At 40.3% G+C, this 25789-nt stretch overlaps 1 protein-coding gene across 1 annotated transcript in view; it reads right to left on the bottom strand.

Moving 5' to 3' along the window:
- MPP4 (MAGUK p55 scaffold protein 4) overlaps positions 1-19889 on the bottom strand; it is a 31624-nt gene extending 11735 nt beyond the window's left edge. The window contains exons 1-16 of the mRNA XM_044978516.1: positions 19758-19889; positions 16962-17059; positions 15118-15195; positions 14448-14528; positions 13697-13828; positions 13055-13136; positions 11843-11928; positions 10590-10661; positions 9882-10078; positions 8718-8782; positions 7978-7995; positions 7191-7229; positions 4514-4528; positions 2900-2941; positions 1650-1820; positions 224-304 (exon numbers count right to left, since the gene is read on the bottom strand). Of these exons, the coding sequence (XP_044834451.1) occupies positions 224-304; positions 1650-1820; positions 2900-2941; positions 4514-4528; positions 7191-7229; positions 7978-7995; positions 8718-8782; positions 9882-10078; positions 10590-10661; positions 11843-11928; positions 13055-13136; positions 13697-13828; positions 14448-14528; positions 15118-15195; positions 16962-17059; positions 19758-19839 (1339 nt within the window). The 5' untranslated portion in view covers positions 19840-19889. The remainder of the gene's footprint in view (positions 1-223; positions 305-1649; positions 1821-2899; positions 2942-4513; positions 4529-7190; positions 7230-7977; positions 7996-8717; positions 8783-9881; positions 10079-10589; positions 10662-11842; positions 11929-13054; positions 13137-13696; positions 13829-14447; positions 14529-15117; positions 15196-16961; positions 17060-19757) is intronic.
- Between the last annotated feature and the right edge of the window lie 5900 nt (positions 19890-25789).

Here is a 25789-nt window from a genome sequence, read left to right on the forward strand (position 1 = left end):
TTCCCACAAAAATAAAAGGAAATGTGTATTGTTAGTCTAGGCATCTGTGCCCTGTTAACAAATTCATAAATTCAGAGACAGCACAATATTATTGATTGATAGAGAAACCATCCCTACAGCAAAGAGTCTATAAATATTCTGTGGCAGGAGAAAGGGAGTTGATATTTCATGTTTTCTTTCCCCCAAACAGGAAGTTAGAGAGTGAAAGGAACATGTCACATACAGGGTACAGCACTTTGAAAATGATGAGGGTTCATTCCAATAAGTCGCCGCCTTAGCTCATTCACGCCAACCCCTGAAGGACCTGGATATTTTAAAACAAAGCCACACACAGTAACTCCGGTACATTAATGACTGAAACTACACATAAAATAGTTTACTAAAACTATGGGTGCATCATATTTATGACAGTCAAATAACATGTTCAGGTATTATCTCATATGCAAGAACTGGTGAAGCAAATGACAGGCATGGAAATCACATTACTGCTTCCTCCACTGCGCTTCCCAACTGGTGGCATCACAAATTAAGTGCCTGACTCTGAAAAGTGCAAGGCACCTACAGTTCCCATTGAATTCAACAGGAGCTGTGACTATGTAATACTCCGCAGGATCAGGTCACCACTTTCTAGCAAAACAGCCACAGCCAGTAGGGGGTTCAGCAATACTCATTTGAATTATATCTATACACCTAGATCTATCTCAAACGTGTACAGCTCTAGGCAGGGGAGAGGTATTTCCCTCACCACAAATATCCAGGAATGCTGCGCCTAGCAAAAATATGAGCAGCTTCCATTCAAAACAGTTATTAAATCTAAAATTCCATTTTAGGACCGTCAACCTATCACATATCATGATACTCGCTCAGGGCCAACCTTACGGGTGGGCAGTGACGGCAACTGTCCAGGGTGCCAGGGAGTTGGGGTATGCCATGGTCAAGGGCCATGCCCACCCAGGAGGCAGGAGGAGGAGATAAAGGGGGCTGCGAGGCAGGAACCATGACAGCTGCAGTACTGCTGCCGCTCCACTTGCTGATATCCACATGGATATCCTGTTAGCTTTCCCAACCGCATAAGACTGAAGTTTTCTAGGCTGGGTTTTTAACATCCCTCCCTCCATTGCTGTTTCTATTTGTTCATAACCATAGTCCTACAAAAGCATCACTTCAAGGTATTGGTCACAAAGGATTTATAAATGTTTTATCATTGCTATTTATATAATAACCCCACAGAAGCTAAACTGGACTCTGTTTTCGTGATGAAATGCATTTTCATCCAATATTTGTTACTGTAGGGTTGTCCGATTGTATTGCATTGCTGAAACTTTTGAAGCATTGAAGGAAATGTTTTGGAACAACAGAAACCACATACAAGCACATAGACTTTATAAAACTGGTGTTTGGAAAAAGTAAAAAGGTAGGTCAAACTTTGGGTCCACCACCCTTCAAGAACTACCTGTTAGGGCCCAAGTCAGTGCCCACCGCAGTCAGTGGGAGGACTCCCACTGGATGGGGCTTTTATTGAATTTCTCATTCCACAAGAGCTTGAGCAGTAAGGACTCTTCCCTCTGTATTTACTAGAGCTTGTATGATTTGCATGAGTAGGTGCATCCCTGTCTGGGGGCATGCTCCTGTCAGTTGCTGCAACATACCCACTAGCACAATTAGTCGGTTTCGATCTGTGGGATGTCGCTGGTATCTCACCACCTCCTCATAAGGGGCTGCTGCTGCGCTGTAACAGCTGCTGGGACACCGTGCATAACAGGGCTGCTGGCTGTTCTGGGATTTCCTGCGGCACAGACGCATGCTTCTACGGAAACCAGCTGGGAAGGGCAGAAAGTAACTAACATTGAAAGGTTTCAGAGTAGCAGCCATGTTAGTCTGTATCCGCAAAAAGAACAGGAGTACTTGTGGCACCTTAGAGACTAACAAATTTATTTCAGCATGAGCTTTCGTGAGCTACAGCCCACTTCTTCGGATGTATAGAATGGAACACACAGACAGGAGATATTTATACATACAGAGAACATGAAAAGGTGGAAGTACACATACCAACTGGAAGAGTCTAATCAATTGAAATGAGCTATCGTCAGCAGGAGGAAAAAAACCTTTGAAGTGATAGCCAAGCAGTGTGTGCAGGTGATTACTAGTTCCACTATCTGAATGATCTCCAACTGGACTAACAAGAACATACTGTGAGTTGTAGCTTTTCTTAAGGTAGAAAATAATTTATTTATAGTTCTTGATACAACAGTTCAGTGGAGACTCTGAAAGCAGCTTGGATTTTCAAAATAGAAGCACAAGTATTGAAAGTCACTCTAACTTTGCCCAGAATTAGACCCCCAGAAACAAGTCTGGAAAACAAACCAGAGGGAGATTTCCAGCCATATATATCATCATTAGGAATGAGTGACTTGCTCTGGAAAATTTAACTGCTCCAAAAATTCATCCAACTTCTCAACTGTATTCAACCTTTTTTTCAGCTCAATTCATAAGAGTTCTGTAGTTCACTTACCAGAAACAGACTTGCTGCTTGGCCTCATCCCCAGCAATGGAAACCTCACACGGTCTGCATTGTACAGCTTAGGAAAGCCCCAGAAGCCATTCACACCACAGCATGAGATTTAAGGAGGCAATCAGAAGGACCAGAAGCCTAGTGCAGCTAAGTTATGCAGGTGCTGGCAACCTACTGGGGAGGTGGGCTTATTGGAAAAGAATCAACAAGCAAGGGAAGGATGGCTTACTGGGATCTAGAAAGGCAAAGTGAATACAGAGAGGGTCAGGGAATCTTCAGAGGCAAGGGAAAGGAATGCTTCTGAGAAAAATCACACACATTGGATTTAGCTTCAGACAAGCATCCAGTCTAAATCAAACCTTTTGCCTATCACTAATCACCACATACCAATAAAGACCCGTTGGCCAGATCCACTGAATTCCTCCTCTTCTGGGCATGAAGAACAAACAAGCAGGAAGGAGAAAGGAGGGTGAATATTGAACAGTCAATTGAATTTCCCCTAATCTTTTATATCACAGAATTGGAAATATTGAAGTTAATGATAATGTCACTGAAATAAGGTCATGAAGTACAGAGACCAGTTTACTAAAGTATCGTATAATATCAAAGATTTAAACCAAGTCACTGACATTTCTATGAAAGTGAAATTTAAGCTCATCGCTCACTAGTAAGTCTAAATAAGAGTTTAAGTGCCACACTTTATTTATCTTCAAAAAAGAATAGCTAAAGGGCCACACACTGTTTTTAAATATTCATAATGTAGAAGAGTGGTGTGCAATTAGAGTTCTTCAGGTGGAATCTAGCCGGCATGAACTCTTTAAAGGCAATATTAAAATAATCAAGAATCTGGGAGCTCAAAGTATCAGTAAACCTAAAAAAATCCCAGAACAATTGTAAAAACTTCTTCTGCCTACACCTCAGCCTTAGATTCCACACCCGAAGGCACTTTTGGGCACCTCCCCACTGCCCAAATCACCTGCTGAACCAATCTCCTTCATTTCCTTCTGTTCTCATTTTCAGACCTTCTCCCAGGCTGTGCTGTGTGCTTGGAACAGCTTTCCTGAACAGTGCACACATTCCCTCCTTAAAACTCCCTTCTCCTGCAAAGCCCCTGAATTCTAATTCCCCACAAATCTCATATCATTCTTCTCTAATAAAACATTTCCAAACCTTATAATAAACAAGATGAAGAAAGTTAAAAATAACTAGCAAGAAACCTATTTTGACGGCTGTGTTCCAAACTCATTTCCCATGGGAAACTGCCTTGCCTCCCCTCCCCTCCCCCCTGTCCAAGCTAAACTGTATCTTTTTTCCTGTTATTCAGTTTTATTCTCTCTACATCTCTTCTGTCTGCTGTCTTCTCTTTGTCTCTTTCATCTAACTTTATATGGAAGTTGTTCCAGAGCAGGGACATTGTCTTTACATTCACTTGGAAAGCACCAGGCATGCTATGGGGTTACCTTTTAAAATTAGATACTACACTGATGGGTGCCTCATGTACAAATAAGTGCCAAAAGAGTAACTGAGTCACATGGTATTGTCCATAGTGGACTTGATAATAGATTCTACTCTTCACTTCTCCCAGCTTTGCCTCCTGCCTGTGTACACCAGTGGATGTACACTAATAATACCTCATCTTCGGTTATAGTGAGAAGTCTCTGACAAATAATGGGTTGTGGAGCATGCTCTGAAGACATTCAGACTAAGGTATATAGCGATAATAAATCGCCTCGTTTGCAAAGATGACAGATTTCTGGATCAGAGTAAAGTAAAATTGCATTGCAATCTGCCTACCTCACTTTCTTTGGTCATTTCCTCCTGAGCTCTTCTTTGTTCCTCTGCCTGACCTAGCCTCTCCACCCAGAGCTAACAAGCAAATTCAACAACTATGTACTGTAATGGGCCTAATTCCTGAAAGTAACTGAGCTATTGTTTGTAATATTTTTCTGGCTTTAGCAGATTGCTGTTGAAAATCTATAGGAGTCAAAAGTTTAAAGTTACCTTCTTTAAGCTCCTCTGGAGATTTGGATAAGTATGTACAAACAAGAGAGAGATGAAAAATTAGGGCTCTGAGGAGACCAAGTTCAAGTCTAAGTGGGCAAAACTGGACCAATTCATATGTGCTTCCACTTGAGTGCAAACTATGAAACACACAATGCTGGTTTAAAATTAAAATAAGCATGTGCCAGACAAACCACAAAACTTGGATCTGAATCCTACCTCCCTAAACAAGAGGGTGCTCAGCTACAGAGTTTGGCTCTGGCCACTCTCCAATAGTGGAAAGTACAACCTAGAGCTGCTTCAATAACTCAGTTGTCAAGGTAGAGTGGAAGCCTGAGCTGGGAGTGATCTTTGGACTTTTCCCCCTGGCTGCCTGGAAACAGAAAAGAGGTGACTTAGATAATGAGCAGGATCTGAACTAATTCCCCAAGAACGCAACTATTGCAGGGAAAAGGGCATTAGTGGCCCTGAATAAAGATGCAAGTGACTGCCTCACAAACTCCCTTATTCTGTTTTGTAAGCCTCAAGCATTGCCCTCAAAAGCGGAGAAGAATGAAGCCTCTGAGTTGGAGTTAAGCGGATGGGGAAGAGCCCACATTCAGATCCTTGGTACTCTTATACAGTAGCAACAGCACAGCAGGAAAAAGAAGAGGGCAAGTAATTTAACCAAAATAAGAAAGCAAATTATTTGAACTGAGAAATTTAGAAATGATGTGGGATCTAATTTGTTCCAAAAGACCAAGTTTTGTAGAGCTTCAGATACACAGTTGAACATGTATGGCAGGGCTTTCAAAGTGTGATTATTCTCTGAAAAGTGTCTATAAAAATGGCATCCTTAGATTCCATGATTGTGTCTCATGATTTTATATCTGAGGTGCTCAGTTTACAATAATAAATATATTTCTGTTTCTATGCCTGCCCTGAAAACGCAGACTAGGATTTAACAGTTAAACAGGTTCTTCATTCTTCTTCATCCACAGTAATAAAGATACCGTGGACTAAATTAGGGTCTCAGTCATACTTGAGAAATCCCATTATCTTCCAGTTATCCCCTCTGACACCTTGGGTTTGCACACGTGTAATGGATTAGAGCTTAGTAAACATGACTGTCGTTGCTGCACAAGAAGGAATAGAACTGAGCTCACTTTCCCTTCTGTACATGGGCTCTGCAGGGCTAACAGGAAGAAACAGCAGTAAAAATTTATTTTGGTCATTGAAGTCACCCAGACATGGCTCTGGATAAACACAGGGAGCAGTTCTACTGAGTAAATAGTAATTATTTTAGAGAGTCACTTTTCAAGAGAGAATTGCACTTTAATCTGATTGCTTTTTGGTTTGGTTTGGTTTTTGTTGAATACCTCTTACATGTCTGAGAGTCTTAGAGGATGAGACAGAACTGGAATTAGGCAGGAAGAATTTGACTTACCAGACTCAAATGTTTCTTCATCTTTTACGTCACCCAGATAGCAAAAACAGCAAATACATTTAGTTTCAATACTATTTCTGCTTAAAATAATGTTATCACATCAGAAATTATTTCCCTTCCAATACTGGAAGGACCACAGAAGGCTCTCAGACTCCTGCCAACTTCCCAAACATACTCCCACTGCTTTCTTTTAGTTCAATTAGAAATGATCTTGAGCTGCTAAGTGAGAATCTGGATCCAAACTTCTGTCAAAGTTGCTGAAAAGTGAGAATTGGAATCCAAATGTCCACCAGAGTTTGAAGGTGTTGGATTTGGGGTTTTGATTTTTTTCCATCAGTGAAGCACTTCCAGCTCCTTGTATTTCATGCAATCCCATTCAGAAGGTTAATGTTCCAGAAATCAAACAGTATATATGAAAGCTCTGATATGAACATCATCCCTAACTCAAACTCCTTATTGACTTGCATTGAGAAATAAAACACAGTGGAAAACAGATCCTGCAATATAGGAACTGCCATACTGGATCAGACCTGCAGTCCATCTAATCCAGTATCATGTCTGCAAAAGTGGCCTTTGCCTGTTGCTTCTGAGACTAGTGCAAGAAATCCTGTTATGGAATAGCCTGCCTCCATGAAATCTTTCCATTTAACATCATTAGTAAGAGTTTGATTTGTGCTTTGAAGCAAAAGGGTTTATTATCCTTTCCAAAATTCTTGTTTTTTTAAAATCTTTATTAGTATAACTGCATAGTCTTGTTATCAATATATAAGCATCCAATCTGTGTTTGAATCCAGCTAAGTGTTCTGCCTCAATGAAAACGTGTGGCAATGAGTTCCAGAGTGTCTTTAAAACCACAGTAACTTAATAATATTATAGGTTTAATGAGCCAAATTGAGACCAACTATGTTGCACCCCTTTACACCAGCTCTGAATTTGGCCCACTGAGTCTATAATCTGCACTGTAAATGCGCTGGATCTCAAATAGAGTAGTATGTATTTAGAACAGCCATTCATTTCTACAGACTATCTTCACTACAAGCAGAGATTCATTATAACCAGAATTGCAATCTGTTCATCCGCAGTGCTTTGAAATGGTCTGGGACTTTCACTCTACTTCACTATAAATGGAACTTCTCTATATATGAGCTCACTATAAGGATGTTCCATTTTATTCAAGAAACACTAGTAGTCTTTGTCTAGCTGGTATATTGCTGCGTACACAGACGAATCTCCTTAAATGAAGTCAGTTACCTGTTTCTACACACTTCTCATCGATCTGCATGTCGTCCTCTGCAGGTTATAACAGACAAAAAGAGAAAGGAAATTAAACGATCTCCAAAAGCATTGAAAAAAACTCACCAAATTCAAGACTTCAACATTAGAATAAAACTAATCCCCCCTGAAGCTCAAATTCGGTTAAAACATTTTCAGTATTTCAATAGCGCCTTGCTCTAAAGTACTAATGACATTCTTTCAACAGGCAGAGGAAAGATGCTTCTTATACCAATGCACCAAAGGGTTCCCAGCTGGGAGGCAAACATGGCTGATTTGAATTGTCCAGTTGAAACAAGGAAGGGTTTTAATTTGAACCGATGCAGTGTTAATATTTCAGATGATTTGAGAAGGATCAGTATGACTATCATCAGAACATCATTCCCCCCCAAATACCCTTTGCATATTTTGTATATGTATGTTTTTCTAGAATGCTATGTACACTGACAATTTTTTAAATTAAAATTGGAAAAATAAAAGCTTTTTAAACATCTATGGGTATCTTTAGTGAACAAACCACAATGAAGCATTTCTTTAGTCACCCTATTTACACATGATGCAGATAGACTTGGCAGAGAGATGTAAAAGGAAAACTGCCCCAACCGATCCTGACATGTATCCTTATGAGTACAAGTAAAGCATCTAGTCATTTTTAAAGTCTTTATAAACAAGATAGTATCTTGTACATTTAGAGATCAGCTAATGCTGGACTTGCAAGCAGATGTGAGGTACTGCAATGTGATGTAATCAAGGCATCATCTCTTACCTTCTTCCACAGTACTCACTGTCCACAGCAAATCCATTGAAGCAGTTAAAAATAAATACACAGCTAAAGTGACTGCCAGTGCTACAGTTACCAAGTAAAATCAACTGCATCAGAAAGACTCTTGAAAGATGAAAATACAGAGCATTGACTTAACTGGAAATTCACCTCATGGGTCATAAAAAGTATTAGCAAGTAATAATGCAGACCACAGAAAAACAGAGAAGTTGTGGGAGAGGGAAAGGGGAAGCAGGAGGGTATTTTCTGGTACAGAACTACTAGCTATGCCTTAGTCTCCCTTCCATGGAAATCTACAATCAACTTGTCTAATAAGCGCTTCAGGAGGGCACAGACAGTAGAGATTTCTTGCTACGAATAGCCTACATACAAGGCTCAGTTCTAGACAGTGTTGAGTACTCTCAGCTGCCATTGACTTAAATGGGAATTCAAGGTGCTCAGCACTTTACAGGATTAGATCCTAAATGTACTGTATTCTGATAACAATAATGATCCTTAGAATCCAAAACAGGTTAAGTGCCGAATTCAGATACACCTGCTACACCCACAGATTTCAGTGGGGATTCTGAATGCATTTCTGGAGGTCACAATATGGCCCAATGAATGATTCTTGGTATATACACTCATTTGATTATGTTTAATTTCTTTATTACTGGATGTAAGAAACAAAAGAACAGACTTCTCCCTCCCCACTCTCACTGGCAGCTGGAGAATTTTGCACTCACATATTGTTGATTTGAGACAGACATGGGGCTGGAAGGGCTGAGACCACCAGAATTCTCGCTGCTTCCTGAACAGAAAGGAATTCATCACAATAAGAAATCAATTCAGCATTGCATTACTTCCTACTTAGATGCTCCATTCTATCACCTGCACACAAAATGACATGAGTGCTCAGAGCTACCTGACGGATAAACACCATTACCAACCACCAAGAGTGGAAGCATAGCTAGTGTTCTACCCCACCTGCAACTGTTGGAGGGAAGCCAGTGTCCTACCACACCCATCTGAATGCCAATATTCTACATCATTGGCCTGAAAGTATTGCCCTAAATTAATGCACGTAATGGAGGAGAGCAGTATTAACTGTATTGTGGTACACATGGCTGGAAGTGGGAAGTGTGCTGTATTGGGTTCTTTCTGACACAGAGTCTTAATTACAGCTCCCTCTGGGCTTGTGTGCATTACAACTTGAAGCTTAACAGTAGTCAGTTGTCTGGCACAATTAGGGGTATCCTGTGCTTTTTTTGTTTGTACTCTGGATAGTACAACATGGTTACAGAACCATGCTAGAGAAGCTGTATAAACTAGGCAACTTTGCAAAAGGGTCCTTTCTAAATATAAACTGACTATATGCAGAAAACAGGGAGGTGGTTTTCTGTTTCTCATTAAAAAAACATCTTTCAGCTCTGCTTTGAGTATGAAAAACACAAAGCTGCAGATGCCTCAGACACACCTTTAAAATATTGTACTGATTTTTTGAAATAATTATGCCTCTGTAGCAAATTCTGATTTTTCTCCTCTTTACATTTTTTGTATCACGAAGGACAGTACTGAGAAACCAAATCTTTGTCTAAAGCTATTTATTTTAGTTTATGTATATAGGTCAGATACTGTTAGGGGCTTTACACACTAATATAAAAACAATGCCTCTGCCCTGAATGACTTACAATCAGGTTTAAGGTGAAAAAAATCCTGTTTTCACACAAACATCCATAGTACTATTAAAACAGGAGAAGACACATACAGAGGGCTCACACTGTCTGCAGGCATCAGTGCGTCTTTATTGACTGAATCAATCTGTTCTATAATTGCTAAGTTCAGATCATGAAATCCAAGGTAACTGGCTCATTCTCTGGTTTGAGTTCAGAAACCCTACATTTTCTTACCTCTTCAGAAGATGGTTTGATGGTATCAATCCAGCACAGGCACTCAGGTCTGAGACTTGCCTTGCCTGCCACCAGAGGACATCATTCTGGTCAACAATCTGAAGGATTTCACCCTTTTTAAAGGGCAAGCCTGCATCAGCACAGGGTATTGCAGGGTCCTGCAGGGGCCAGTAATCTGCCATTGCTCGCACATAGAGCTGGTATAGAACATTCAGACATGAGTGAAGGTGAGCTTCTTCAGAACAGATACAGTAACAGTGTGAATATTTACAAACTAAGGACCTGATCTGACTTCAGATGAAGTCAACAAAAGTTTTGCCATTGACTTCAATGGGAAGAGCACCAGGTCTGAAATCCAACTACTGGTATTTTCCTGATCAAGAAAAATGTAGTCACCTATTATACTGTGAACAATTTGACCTTCTCCCTCCTCTGGATCACTCCAGAGATGCCTTCACTACCTTTAACTTTATCACAGCTTGCTACATTTAATTACATTACCTACAGCAAACTATTAATTTCAGTGGAGACATATGTCTAGGCAAGACATGTTATTAGAGATTTCTGTGAGCTGGGCTGGCAATACATGCTTCTAAACAACCTTACCCTCATCTATCACACTGTGCAGAGTGCCCATTAGACATTATTGGATTAACTGTCTGCAGTAACCATAATAATCTGGAAGAAAAAAATAAGTGAATCTCTTACTGTTGTTTGGTTGCTGACTGGCCGATCAGAAACTGGAATCAGTTTGAACATAATTGTTCCCTGGGACAGAGACTAAAAGATTTCAGAAGAAAAAAAGGTCAAAATATATTTGCTACTGGTAACACACTGAAAGCATTTTAAGTTTCATCACTGCAAGACGAATGATGGCTCCAAAAGCCCATTATAAATATCCTTATTATAAGAATGGAAATTGCTTAGCTCCAGCAGAATGCCATATACAGAATCATTGTTAAAACAAAGATCTTTAAAAGAAAGATTGATTTAGTTCCTGTGGGGGAAACTTTGGAACCTTGCTAAGATGTCTAATTCCCTGAAATATGTGTTTTGTTAAAAACATACATATTTTCAGTATCAATTCACAATTAAATTTTAGTTCTGAAGTCTAATTTAAATTAACTATATAGGGCTGGGCTGTGCAAGCATGTTTTCAAGATTTGTAGATTTTGCGTTATGGTGAAGTTTGTATTTCTAATGGTGTGTTATGCATCTGAAGATAGGTGCAAACAGAGAAATCATGAGAGAGAAACAAATAGAAGAACAGACACTAACCCAGAGTGGAACCTCACTGATTGGCACTAACAACTAGAGAGCCAATGGAGAATACTAAATATTGTGACCTGGTGAGCAAGCTAACAAACATCAGGGATAGTGCATCACAGAGTGATCTTTGTTTGCTAATTTTAATAAAAGATTATTTTAGTTTAAATTATTTATGACAGTACTTGGTAACATAGGAGTTAATGCATTTTGTTAAATGAATGAAGGCTTAGGAACGCGACACTTTATGACAGCATTCTGCAACTAATCCTTTACAGAGAAATGGAGTGAGACTGCTGGAGGGTGAGGGTTGGCAGAATTACTGATTTTAGATAGAGAGAATGAGTGAGGTTCTAACTGGGTTTTGTCCCTAGTTCAAAAGGCAAAGGGTGGAATGCACCCCTGTACAGATGTCCACGACAGGGTTTATGTACCACGTAGGCTCTATTTGGAGGGCTTAAATAGCACATAGGCCATGTGCTGGCTCACTGCACAGGATGAATTTCACCCACAATGAAGAAACAGACAAAGTGGTACATTACATGTAAAATTATTGCTGGTGTGTAGGTCTTCCTTCCTCTAGAAATTTACATTGAGAATTTAGGCTGCTCTTTTTAAAGGAAGTGCATGTATGAGTACATATAATTACACTTGCACTACAGAGAAATGAAAAAAGAGTAAAATGCATTTCATACCAGAATATGGATAACTTGCTCTGGCTCTAGTCCCTCCACTGGGACTCCATTCACCTCTACCAGCTTGTCTCCGGCATACAACAACCCTAGAATAAAAAGGTACAGGAAAGAAGACACACTTATTATAGAGAAGATGTGATTCTGAAAAAGTTCAGAGATGCAACAGAAGACTGGAGAACAGCCCTGAAATAAGAAATGCCCCTATCCTAGATTTGGACCCGAGTCAGGAATTTCAGATCTGAAGTAGTATTGTGCTGTGGATAGAGCAGACAGCTCTGTTATAGGCTTCATTGTGCAATCTCAAGCAATTGACTTGACTTCTCTGAGCCTCAGTTTCTCTATTTGTAGAATAGGTGTATTCATTCTTCCTCTTTTTTTGTAAAGCACTTTGAGATCTAGTGATGATGAAAAGGACTCAAGGAGTGTTAAGTATTCTTATCCAAACTAGAGTGCCCCCAAAACTGACATGTTCAGATTCAGAGTTCTGGTTCTGACCATTATAGTAATAGGCTGAGTTACAATGTTCAGATCTAGATCTGAAACCCTTCATGGTTCAGAGGAAGTAATGGTGGTGGGGGAATATGATCTGGTGTTTGGGCTCATCTCTAGTTCCTACAGAAGCAAGTTTACTAAAGATAAGCAAGAAACACATGATCTATCATGCAAACCACAAGTGGTAGTTGCATCTTCCCCTTCAACTCAGTTAAACAGGTTATCTTGTGTATCTTAATTAATCCTAACAGGATCTCATTCAGCTGCTGTATACAACTTTGGTAAACTTATCCTCCAGACAGAGGCCATGGTACAGTAATGGGAACTATTTTATGATGGAGGGACTAGAGCCCGAGCAAGTTATCCACATTCTGCTATGAAATGGAGTGTGCTGGTGTTCATACCAGGTGGCACTATTTTGTATTACTGCTTAACTCATGCCAGATTTATCCAGGTGTTGATGTTGAGTGTAAATACTGTAAGATTGTGTTTGACGTTGGCTTTCTGTCTCACCTTTTTTGAATGCAACACATTTACCCCGGAATGAGAGAATTATGAAGAAATAAAAAAAAAAGTCAGAAGTACTTCAGCATGAGGCAATTATTACTATTTATATGGTACTGTACAAGGTATGTGCTTAAAAGTTCTAATAGGAGAAAATTTACAGTTGCAGAAAAAAAGGCTATTTTTTCCCTGCTGTGTGTTTCAAATGATACTTACCACTTCTGTCTGCTAGCCCACCATGGATCACCCTGGCAACCACAATGTCACCTGTTATCTCATGGCGTTTAATGGTGGCACCCTGGCAAAATAAAAAGAATAAATATCTTTTGATTCCTTTCAAACTGGAAATCTGATCTCCTTAACGACTGGAGATTACTGAAAAAGATTCCTTTTCTCCTTAAAACTGCACAGTATTGCAGGACCCGTAAGTACAGTGCACAGTACATTAAAAGATGGGTAAACCTAGTCTCTCAAGTGACATGAAAACAAAATGGTCATTATACAGCCCAGTTTCCCACTCTCGCAGTCTATAAAATCGTACATAGGGCCTACTGTAATACATCTTTTCCATCTCTAATGTTATGATTTTCCAGTGCTAATCCCTGTATTTATCACAAATATAGTACAACATAAAAGGGCAAACGACTTCCAAGAAATGTTGTTAGTTTTTTTCCCCCTTCCCACTCCATTTGCCAAGGAGGCACTTCATTTGTTCAAGCTGAGTCTCTGTCAATTTAAGAGAGACTAGAACTAACAAAATTTCCATAGCATTGCCTATAAATAACCCATTTATACAAAACACTTTATTGAATCTATTGCACAAGTTCAAATCATCAAAATATCAGCAAGCTTCCTTACCAGGGGCTGCTTGTTTTTCACTAAGCAGACAATCCTCATGGCTTCTTCATTTTCAGGGATGTTATCTGGTAGAGGGGGAAGGATTGGTTCAAAATCTTTCTGGGCCACAGTATCATGAGCTGATAGTAAGGCCTGTGACAAGAAGAAAGAAGCAAGCGAAGGTCATCCCAAGAAATAGCTTTGCCTGGGGCTGTCCAGGAGTCAGAAGCGGGAGGCTGAATTCGTACATGAATACAGACCCACACGGCGGTGGGTGACATCATTGCTCTTTCCACTGAAAAACTCAATCACTGGACATTTTCCTGTTTTCTTGGAATTTAATCTTAGGAAAGCTGTGTCCTTGTTTGGGGATATAGCACAAGCACACAAGCTTTGTAATAGTTTTTAAGACAAAACAAGTTTGTTCATGAAAAAAAACTGCCCTATGTCTCTAAGAATTTTTTTAAATAGATCTCTCAAAAGCACAGATATTAAAAACAGCAGCAACCATCAGTCTGTTGTGCATACTGTAGATATTTAATTCTTTCATGAGGTAAGGGATGAGAGACAGACTTCAGAGGTGGGGGAAAGAATCCCACACTTGCAAATTCACAGCTACCATTGTCCACTAATTTCTTCTTGCCATAACTAATCCAAATCTCTATTGCCTTCTTTGCGGTCTTCTGCAGACAGCTGCAAAGTTCATTCCCCCCGTACTGAAGTAATTTAAGTGAGAGATGTTTCGACTCCCCTTTCAATGCCCAGCACTTGCCTTCAAGTTTGGATTTCGCAGAAGTCGTCTCAGCTCTCTGATCTCTGTAGATTGAGGGACTCCACGCAACAACTCCACCACCTGGTGATGAGAGAGTGGGAACTGGATCCATCAGGAATTCCTATTTTAAATACTGTAAACAACTTTATTTGGTAATGTAATAGACTTTTTTCTTTAACTCCATGCTATGAGACTAAGTGAATTCCCTTCTCCAATTCTACAACTAGATTTCATCACCAGTATAAGTTTCTAGCATGAACCATTAAGCTTCCAGCTAATTCTGTCCTGAACTTATTAAAATCATCCTATCAGAAATTCATAGATTTGAGCCAGGCTCCTTTATGGTCAGCTTTTATGACAAGGCAGATTGTGAATTGGGGAGGAGGGATGATCTAGCAGTTAATACACAGGACTCGTAGTCACTCTGCCACAGACTATGTGATTCTGGGAATTCCACACCTTCTATGTGTCTTTGATCCCCGATCTGTACAATGGAGATGATTAACTACTTGTCTCACAAGGGAGTGAGGCTAAAGTAATTAATGCTTGTGATGTGCACTCAGATCCTCAGACAGACTGCACCACAGATATGCAGAGTATTATTATGTGCAATCAAGTTAACAGATTAGGGTTTGGTTAAAAAAAGGAATCTAGTCTTATATAATCTCACCTCACGAGACAGTGCACGTGCTTGGGGTGTGACTGGGACTGGTTTTTTTCTGATAGATTGATGGAGGCATTCATAAACCTATTGGGTGAAATAAGGAAAAGGGAACAATGCAATACTACTCAATGGATTCACACCCATGGTGTGATCCACTCATATGGAAACACACACACACACACACACACACACACACAGTAATGCCACATCACTAAAGATTTTCTAGGACTAGCTAGAATAAAAATAATAAATAAGGCTACGATTTAGTCATGGAGGCCACGGAATCCATGACTTCCAGCAACCTCCATGACTTGAGCCTGCTGTGGTTAGGAGCTGCAGGGTCCTCCGCCACCAGCAGGGGTAGGGAGTTGCAGGGTCCCTCTGGCAGCTCCCTGAGCCCGCAGTTGCCAGCAGGGGAATCCCCAAGCCGTCCATGCTGCAGGCGGCTCCTAGCCCCTACGCAGCTGCCCCGCTTCAGGCAGGGTGGGGACTGGCAGATCCCCTTTTTGTCAGATATATTTTTAGTAAAACTCATGGGGCAGAGTGTTGAGGTGCAGGAGGGGGTACAGGGTGCTGCCTCGGGGAGGGGGCTATGGGCTGGGGCTTGAGGTGCAGGAGGGGGCTTGGTGCTGGCTCTGGGAGGGGGCTCAGAGTGGGACTTGGGGTGCAGGAGGGGGTATGGGGAGCAGGAGGGGGTTTGGGGTGCTGGCTCCAGGAGGGGGCTCAGGGCTGGGGGGCAGCCTTCCGCGAGGCAGCACTTATGTCCGGCGGTGCAGCACTTACGGTGGCGAGCGCAGCGAGGCTAAGGCAGGCTCCCTGCCTACCTCGGCTCCACACTGCTCTCAGAAGAGGCCGACACGCCTCAGGGGAAGGGCGGGGAAACGTGGCTCCATGCACTGCCCCTCTCTGCAAGCACCTCCCTTGCAGCTCTCCCGGCCAATGGAAGCTGCGGGGGTGGTGCCTGCAGGCAGGAGCAGCACACAGAGGGAGATCCCTGCCCACCCCCCTACCCGTGGAGCCACGCTGGCTGCTTCCGAGAGCAGCATAGGGCCAGGATAGGGAGTCTGCCTTAGTGGCAGCCATGCTGTGCTGCTGGAGAGCGCGATTGACTGGGAGATCCTCTAGGATCAACCAGTCAATCATGATCGACTGGTTGGTGACCACTGACCTAGAAGGGTTTTTTAATTTTTGTTTTAACAACTTTGGACCTGTTTACAGACTTTAAAAAATTCCTTTCCTGCTAAAATGTTTAACTTAATTTTTTGAACTGTTTTGTCTGGGAAGGAAATTTTTCCTATTGGTTAGGGTGACCAGATGACAAGAACAAAATATCGGGACACTTGGGGGATGCGGGGGAGAGAGAAGGGGGCTGCCGAAGCCAAAAAAATAAAAGCCGGAGTGCAAAATATTGGGATAAATGGCGTCCCAACCATACATTGGTTGGGACGCAGGACAAAGAACTAAATATCGTGATTTTATCAGGACGTCTGGTCACCCTATTCCCAGTTCAGTCTGATGCTAACATACAGCCCTTGATTATACGTCACAGCAATGCAATCAATAGTAAATAATATTTCACACTCGTATAGCACTTTTCATTCATTCATAGAAAACAAAGATATCACACCCATTTTACAACCTGGGTACAGATCAGCACCTACAGCCAATCTTAAATCTCCCTGTGATTGCATGGTATTACCCAATTAGCCAGGTACACTGGGATTTTCTACCTTAATCTGAAGTATCTGGATTAATTAACCTACAATCTCCGCATGGCACAGTGAGGCAGATGCCTGTTGGAGATATTGTTCTCCAAGGAAGACTGGCCTTGCAGACAAAGAGGGCTTTACCTTTAGGAGAGCTTGCAGCCAGGGAGATCTGAGCAGGTCGTATAACACTCCAACTCCATTGACATCTCTTTTACAGAACAGGCTCAATTCTTGTAACACTAGAGTCAAAACATGAGATAAACATGAGCCCAAGAAACAAGAGAGTGCAGTACATGTCAGCACAAACGGCTGATCAAAAAAGCCAAGTATTGGCCCAGATCTCTGAGAAGGTAACTCACTTGAATTTATATTCCCTCATAATGTGTCCCAGATACCCAACTGGTAATTCCTTAAGAAGAAAAGGTTCCCTGTTGTCAGCTCTATGGTACATACCTTCTTATCAGCTGTATTTGTGCAGGGCAAGCAATTGTCCACTGATCAGAGAAACATATTCCCCATGGGCATCCCACACCTATTTAAGTTTGAATCCAAGTTGACATTTATTCCATCCATGCACTGTAGTAACTTTGCCTTGCCCATGTTTTAGGGATTTCTTTTAGATTGTTTCTCTCTCACCATTTGAAAGTGCCCATCACATCTCAAGGGCTATAGAATATATAATAAAATAATAACAACAATAATAGTTCACATTCCAGTCTGACCTGAGAGTTCAGTTAATAAATCTGTACCACTATCAGCCATCCTGTACATTGCCTCCTAGGAATGACTCTTTCCCCATTCCCATCAGAAACAGCCCCATTTCCCCTACATAAAGAGAACAGGAATAGTGTGCAGACACAATGAAAATCTAGACCTATTTGAAAACTGAAGGAGGCATAAGAATTTTAGCCCTTATCAGTTTATGACCATTATTCAAAATCAGGCCTATATGCCACAGGAAACTAGATTTTTATAACAGTATTGGATCATTTCTAAAGTCTATGCTGTGCCCAGAAATTATGAGAAAACTGAAAATATTAACATACAAAAGTCTGAGGATAGGTAGCTAACTCCCATTGAAAGTAAATAGGACCTATGCACCCAATTCACTGAGGCACTTTGTAAATCCCACTAGGCACCTATCTGAATCTTCAAGTACCTAAATACCTTTATAAATCTGGTCCGAGATGATTCTGACAGAGGCCAAATAAAATTGATCTGCTCCCTCACTCCCTAATACACTCTGATTTTCAACACTTTCTATTATTTCCTCTCTTCCTTTTTTGTGCTTTTACAGGGTGACTATGCTTCTCTGTCCTGCCTTAAGTCAAGCATCTCACTTGTAAAACAAGTCAAGGGCCAATTGATTCTCTTAATTTCCTTCTCTCAGTCCCCTTTGTTGTTAAGCACTGAAGGCTGGAATGTTGTTGCCACAGTAACACTGTCCAGGCTGCTAAGCTGTTACAGATGCTCAGAGCTTCTCGTTCTTGGAGCTCTGGTGTTATCAGCATTGGAAGAGAGTGCAGCCTGCTAACTGAGCAGACCTTGATGTTACACATAAGAAAGACCACAGGCTCAGTTTGGTGACAAAAGCACTTGGCCAGGTTTATTGCTCTCAAGACACAGTACCGCTCCCTGGCTCTGTGGTTACAGGTACACTAACACGAGTGCCCAGTGGTAAGGAGTGGCTCAGTCAGCTGTGGGAGTCTCTGCTGTCCCCTCAGCTGCACAAAGAGTGAAGGCGAGGCACCCTAATATTTATTGATGAGACAAAACTTACGTACTACCTTATGGTTTCATGACATCTGCTTGTTATCTCCCCTTGTACCTTGCTCCTGATATCTTCTGTCAAACCCTCTTATCTTGTGCTAGGTCAGGATGTACCTGGGCTCATCTTTTGGAAGGTGTTCACATACATACCCAGTGCCTGGTACTTCTTAGGAGTGCCTGTCTTTTAGCAATGCTAGCAGTGCCCTTGCCAAGTTCATGTATTAGACAGTGAACTTGTAAGCATCTGCTTTAATACATGGCCTGACTTTGGTTCACAGCTTAGCCTGGCTTTGCTGACTGTGGTTCAGGCCTCAAGTCTTGCACCAGGCCCCATGCTCCATGCTCACTCACTCTCTCTACACTACACCCTTTTTGTGCTTTTTTCCCCCATGCTGCCTTTATGCTTGAAAATGTCTCCCTGATCTAGTGCACCGAACAATTTCCTTCTCATGCAAATGTCTCCTGAAACCTCAATTCTTCCACCAGACTGATCACTCCCTCTCAAAAAAATGTATATTTTAAAAAACAAACAAACCAAAAAAAAACAACTAGTCACAATACAGTCAGCTTGGACCACTGCAGATAACTACACCAGACAAAGACTACATCTCTTCTTTTGTTTACTGCTCTCCTTCCACAGCCTCTCTACATGTATTGACGGTTCATTTTGGTTTTGCTATCACTTTAGGCCTTAAGCCTGTGCTTAGCATTAACTGACTTCAATTATATTATTCAGATGCTTGTTTGCCAGATCAGCACCTTAGAATGTCAGCTCTGAGGTAGCGACTTTGACCTAAATTATTGGGAAATACTAGTGATTTTAGATGCCCAATATGAGAAATTTTAAAAAAGGTACCTGATTTGGAGGGAAAGTGCTCAGCACTTTCTGAAAAAATCAGACTCTTTTAAGGCATTTAAAAGCAGGCTTCCCAAAGTCACTACTCACTTATAAAAAAAATTAGGCCCTTACCTCAATTGTGCCTGTAAAGCTTGACTCACACCTGTCTGGTACTACATAAAAGAAACAAATAAGACTAAATTCCAAGCAAGAATGGGATTTGTCATATATACTATCAGTGATATTTTAAAATATCTGCTGACTTGATAAGAAAATCTGCATGTTTCTTTCTTGTTTTGAAAAAGGAACACAAGAGTTATGTGCTGTACCAGTCTCCTGGCCATGTACTGCAAGCATCTCCATCTTCTCCTTCACTCTAGGAGATTCTCCCCGTTTCTCTGAATGGATCATTCACAGCAGCAATGTTTCACAAAACAGACTCCAAACTGTGAAACGAAGAATAAGCATGTTGGAATAACTTTCGATTTGTAAGTAAGAAAGTAGAATAAAAACAGACTGGGGGATAAAAATAGTGTTTCAGATTCAAATGTCACAAAACAATATCACAACCAGTTTAAATTAGATATGGGCTGAGAAAACCGAAGTCGACAGGACTTGCATCTCAGTTTGAGTCCATGTCGACTGCTAAGGTTAGGGTGGGATTCAAATTAAATGCTTTTAGTCTGGTCCATCTCTAATTTAAACAGAGCAGAATAATATTGTTCACAAAGCCATGGTGCCCAATGGGCGGCCTACAGGTCAAAAGTGGTCCATGGCTATATTTACCTTTAGTAAGTAGATGTATTCTCCATGGGACACTTGTGCTAAGGTGCATTTCTTTACCTTGATCAAAAGAGTCTCTCTGGCTGCTTGTAGCACATCTTGGTGCAAGACCACATTTAATACCATCAGCAGTTAATGGGAAAGGTTTATCTGATCAAACCTTTAAACTGTTCGAATTCTACCACCATATTAAACAAGGCATCACTCAGACAGTACAGCTCAAATCTATTTACTCCTCACATAGAGCCCTCAGGCTCATGGTAAGTTGCTAATGTGACTCAGCCGGACAAAAATGTGGGCATCCATAGTCAAAAGTAATTGTAGATTTAGTGGTAATCTTATGTGAATTCGTAATTAGCAATACTTTGAAGAGTTTGCCCCATTTGCCATAAAGCTGTTATAGTTTATTGGGTACATTCATATTTTTGAAATTTTTTTAAAACTCAGTTTAGATATGACTGAGCTATAGTGGCTCCTTGAGTGGGAGGGGAGGGTTTAAGTTGCATGTTTTCAAGGAGTGTCTATGAACTCAAAATCTGCGTTACATTAATGCACTAAGCCACTGTATTTAAATTATGAAGTTTCCATTGCCCCCTCAAAAATAAGGCACCCTTGTGAAAACATGCTATACACCAAATTTTTAAATGCACTGCCACAGACAGCTGTAATTTATTTCCCCCAAGATATCTGAAAATAAAAAATAACCCATTTTTCAGTCTACAGGAACTGTCAAGTTAAGAGTCATTTAAAAATAAACCCAATTTCGTTTCCTATTACTACTGTGTTAGACTTAAAATAGAAAGAATTTTGAAAATCAGATTTGCTTCCTCCACTAATGGGGCCAGAATCTGCAAAGACTTCTTCATATAAAGAGTTTAATTGCCTCCAATATGAGTAAAGTTGCTCTGATATTGAAGACTTGGCAGGGTATTCCAAGCTATTTACTTTTTGTATTTCTTTCATCTTGGACAATAAAAGTAGGCTTATCACTATCACATCCTAGTTCTCGTGCACTAGTTAATGCTACAGTGAACAATGGAGAGAGATCATTTAAATCCAAAGTGATTTTCAATTTCATTAAAATTACAAACATTGCTATTAATACAGGCTTTCATCAAACTTATTGCATGAACAACCGTACAGTATCCCTTTAAAATTTTAGGTATAAAATTATGAAATGTAAAGCATACACCAAAAACAGCATTAAAAAACAATATATTCCATTATTTGTTTGCACTCATAAAAACAATTTTTCCCCTCAATTTCTAAAAATATTCCTTCCAATTTCTCTGATAACTTTAAGCCCAATTTAAATTTTTATGGTCATCTTAATACAGCAGTCACCCCAAAAAACTTAGCAACTTTGCCTTAGAGAATGAAGATCCTGAAAACACTTATAAACATGCTCAGATGTACCCAGGTGACATCACTAGGATTGATGGCTAGAGTAAAGTTAAGCATGCGCATCAGTGTTTGCAAGACTGGGGTCTAAACAGCCTTAGCTCAGTATTTGCAAAATAATCTAGACTTCCCTATACTTTCTGTATGGAAAAATGAAGACAACATTAAAATTATTTAGTAATCAAAGGCAAAATTTGCCTCTTTTAGGGCAGCCCATGATATAAAACCTGAAAATGGTGTTTTATAAATGGAAATACTAATACTTTCCACAGCAGCATGAATCATGGCATTCAAAAACGCTTGCAACTTAAAAAAAAAGTTAAGGACTCGTTTAAGTACACAATATATGGGCAAATTAAATCTGTCAGATTATTACATTTTAAATTAATGATTAAACACCATGGACCACACCCCCAGATTGAAATCAGAGGAAACTCTCCATTCCATTTCTTTTAGCAAATGTTGCTATAGGGAGACTGAGTCAAGGATTTTTAGAACTGGTATTTTACAGTGGCAGAAGAGTCAATCATCTATTCTAGAGAAAACTGAAGTTGTATGTTCAGTTTCTCATTTCCAGCAGCTCAGTGCCATCCATGGATCTGAAGGAACAGGATGAACACACCACATTCAGTAACATGTAATCTATCCGATTTGAAACCTGGGTCTCCAGAAGTAAAAGGTCTGTATCAACCTAGTATGTCTCCTGGACCCTACTTTGATCTGTGTCTTCAACAGCGTTCTGTGTAAGGTTTCACAGTATAGCCAAAATTACAAATTATAAAACATTGAAGAACACCTTTCCACTGAGAAATTCTTGTTATAGCTCAATCCAAAGGTAATGCCTCCCACGAACATTAATGAATTGTATCACAAAACATTTGAACAAGGGAGCCAATAACAATACTTATGTACAAGTAGTGAATACCATACCAACCTGTGTTAGATATATGCAGTTTATCTTCTGGATTACCAAAGCAAGAAGGCAGCCATTTTCCCACGACTGCGGACAGGAAATTTATAAGGTACAGCAAGAGATTTATTACCTCAATCTGCTTACAATCTGTCACTTTTACTGCACTTAGTGCCTATTTTTAGAAGGCACTTCTTCTCTTGGGTCCTGCCCTATCTTGAAAAGGCAGCTGGGATCAGGGAAAGAATTCAGAAGAGATACCTGATTATGGTTTAATCAACGTACTATTGAATATACCCTATTCACCACAAATTTGCCCCATAAGGGAACAAAGAAGAGTACCATTTTAAACCTTTGGGGATCTGGTATGTTCTTGTGTACTTCTTGTATAATTCTATTCCAAGAGATGGTAAAGAATATAGTCTTTGAAAACATGTCTTATTGGTTTTTTTTTTAAAAAAAACAGAACCCAGGCTTCCCCCAGCAGAGTGTGATTTTCCTACCCCAGTGCTGGTAGAATACACTGAGCAGTTTCTACTTCATTTCTTCCAATGACTCCAACTATTGTTCATACATTTTATACATGTGGAGTTCCCACGCCTCACCCACACATCTTATAGGTGCCGGTATTTAATGTTCCTCAATAACTTTGAATCTGTTCCTTTAAGACTGTCTTCCCCTTTGATAAGCAGAGCTGATCTGCCTAATGCTGGGATTTAACCAAGGAGGCTATGTAAGACAGATCATTAATACCTGCTTCCTAAACAGCTGAGCCATTAGAAAGAGCAATGCAGAAATCCTTTATTGCAGGGTGGCAGAGTGAAGGAAAGAAAATACTATACGAAGGAGTAAATTGAGGATGGGGGACCCCTAGTTTCCATTCATTTCAGTCACATTGAAACACATTACTAACTGCAGGACTGTGTGATATATTTGCAGTTTAGGTGCAATTATTCAGACTGGTTCAAAAATGCAAGTGCAAACTGCACCCACAGAAGGGGAGGCCATGTTTCTGTAAACGTACCCCTATAATCTGTGTGGAGAAGTCCAATTCATTTCTTATTGTGGAAAACCTGTCCTAAACCATTTGTTGCTTGTTAACTATTCAGACATTGAAGTGGACATATGTCTCAACAGCTCTGAACTGGGAATCTGGAGCCAGACCTGAGTGCAATTTATTTTTAAGATTATACTGATAAGACATCAATACCCCATCTGAGAAGATTTTCTTGGTTTAAAAAAATCCCTTTATCTTACATAGGCTTTCTGGGTTGCCATCTGCTGAAGGAGCTGAGCAGCTGCGGTTTACATTCAAAAGTTGAAGCTATGCTGGAAAATTTCATTTTGAGTAATCTAAAAGTTTTTAAATTATATAGATGAGCATGGTCATCTCCATGTATTTGTTACCACATATATAATTTTGTAGTACCTGGTGAATACTAGACAAAGAAAGACGACTTTTTTTTTTAATAGAGCCAGTCTTCCATCCTCAAGGATCTCAAAGCACTTTGCAAACTATACAATTCATTAACAATAAAAACCAAACTATTAAGGCTAACCAAACTTTTCAGCTGTGATAATCACATTGATAGTCCCACCAGAGTTCTGATCCCTCTGCCTCTATTTTCTTGACTATTATAATCACCAACAAAAGTTGCATGCTGATGTACTGCCCGTTGCGTAAGGGAGCAGAGTTAAGTGATTGTATCCTCTTATGATACAAGCAAGTTGAAAAATGCTGGATCTCAATGAAAGGCCCAAATAAGTACTGCTTACCACCTATAGGGAATTCTCTTGGGCAAGAAATATTGGTATCAATATTTGACCCATGAAGGGAAACTCAGGTTTAAGTATTTCTCAGCTAAGATAAAGTATACACAATAGATATGACCCCCAAAACAAGAAAACCCACATTTGTAGCTATCAGAGGCATATTTTACAGTTTTCCCACTGGGCAGCTATATTTTGCTACAGCAAATAGTTGTGAAATAATTAAGTCATGCCAGAAATAAAGCTCAGGCACATTTCTGGAAGGGTTAATTACTTTTGACAGCAATGTCTCTTTAAAATTTCTGGCAGATCCCTTACTCTGTTTTCCATTAAACTAATGTATAGCTCTTGTTTACAGATAATCTGTTTTAATTGAGAATGGATGTGGGATTGGTCTGAAAGTAAGTGCTGTAAATGTTACCTAATTTTGAACTTGCCTTTTGCCTTATGGTCACTGACCTCAGTTCCCATGACACTTGGGTTGGGAAAGCTGCTGCCTGCTGTTAGCCAGCAACTGAGTGGGAACTATTGTGTAGCTATCCGATACCAGATGTTGGTGTCAATAGACAAAAATCAGTTACAGATTTCTGGGCACTTTTACCTTCTAAAGTAGGAAGCCTACAGTTACTTTGAAAGAGAAGTTTCCATCAGCCAATCAGATTCCTCTTTCTCACAAGGTTCACTTCATAGGTTAAAGGTGGTGCATTGCAAAGGGGAGTGAACACCCACATACCTCAGGATTGTTCCAGGGCATGAGGCACTAAGCCAAACAGAGGACCTTTCAACTTGTGAGACCCATGAAGACTGATTTTAGTAGATGCTAGTGGTGAAAGATAATCCGGAACCACTAAAGGACAGACACACGCCTTGTTCCTAGGCAGGCTGTTAAAAAGAAGCAGCAAGCAAGACTCATCCAACCACATGGCCTACCAACGTAGCTACTGGGGGAGGAGGGACTATATATTACACACATTTTAAAAAGTATCCATCACCATAGTATCTGGGTACACCACATAATTTGGATGAAGAGGCACATTTCCTCAACAGCAGGATGCAGAACTTCTGCATCTATTGAGCCAACTATCTTGAACAAAGTAATACTGGCAGGAGATTAAGTTCAAGGGAAATTCCAATACCTACCATTAGTCACATGGGTGCAATTTACAGAGCTTTCAAACCTGGCCAGATTTGAACTCTGATGAATTTCTACTGCAAATAAATGCCAGAGATGAAGTCCTGACATTCAGAAAATCCTGCCTCCATCTCCTGCAAGCTGCCTTGCAATATCAGTGATGCTACTAGAACAGGAGTACTTGTGGCACCTTAGAGACTAAGAAATTTATTTGAGCATAAGCTTTCGTGGGCTACAGCCCACTTCTTCGGATGCATAGAATGGAGCATATAGTAAGGAGATATATATACACATACAGAGAACATGAAAAGGTGGGAGTTGTCCTACCAACTTTAAGAGGCTAATTAATTAAGAGAAAAAACTTT

This window comes from Mauremys mutica, chromosome 10 (genome assembly GCF_020497125.1).
Source record: "Mauremys mutica isolate MM-2020 ecotype Southern chromosome 10, ASM2049712v1, whole genome shotgun sequence".
NCBI lineage: Eukaryota > Metazoa > Chordata > Testudines > Geoemydidae > Mauremys > Mauremys mutica.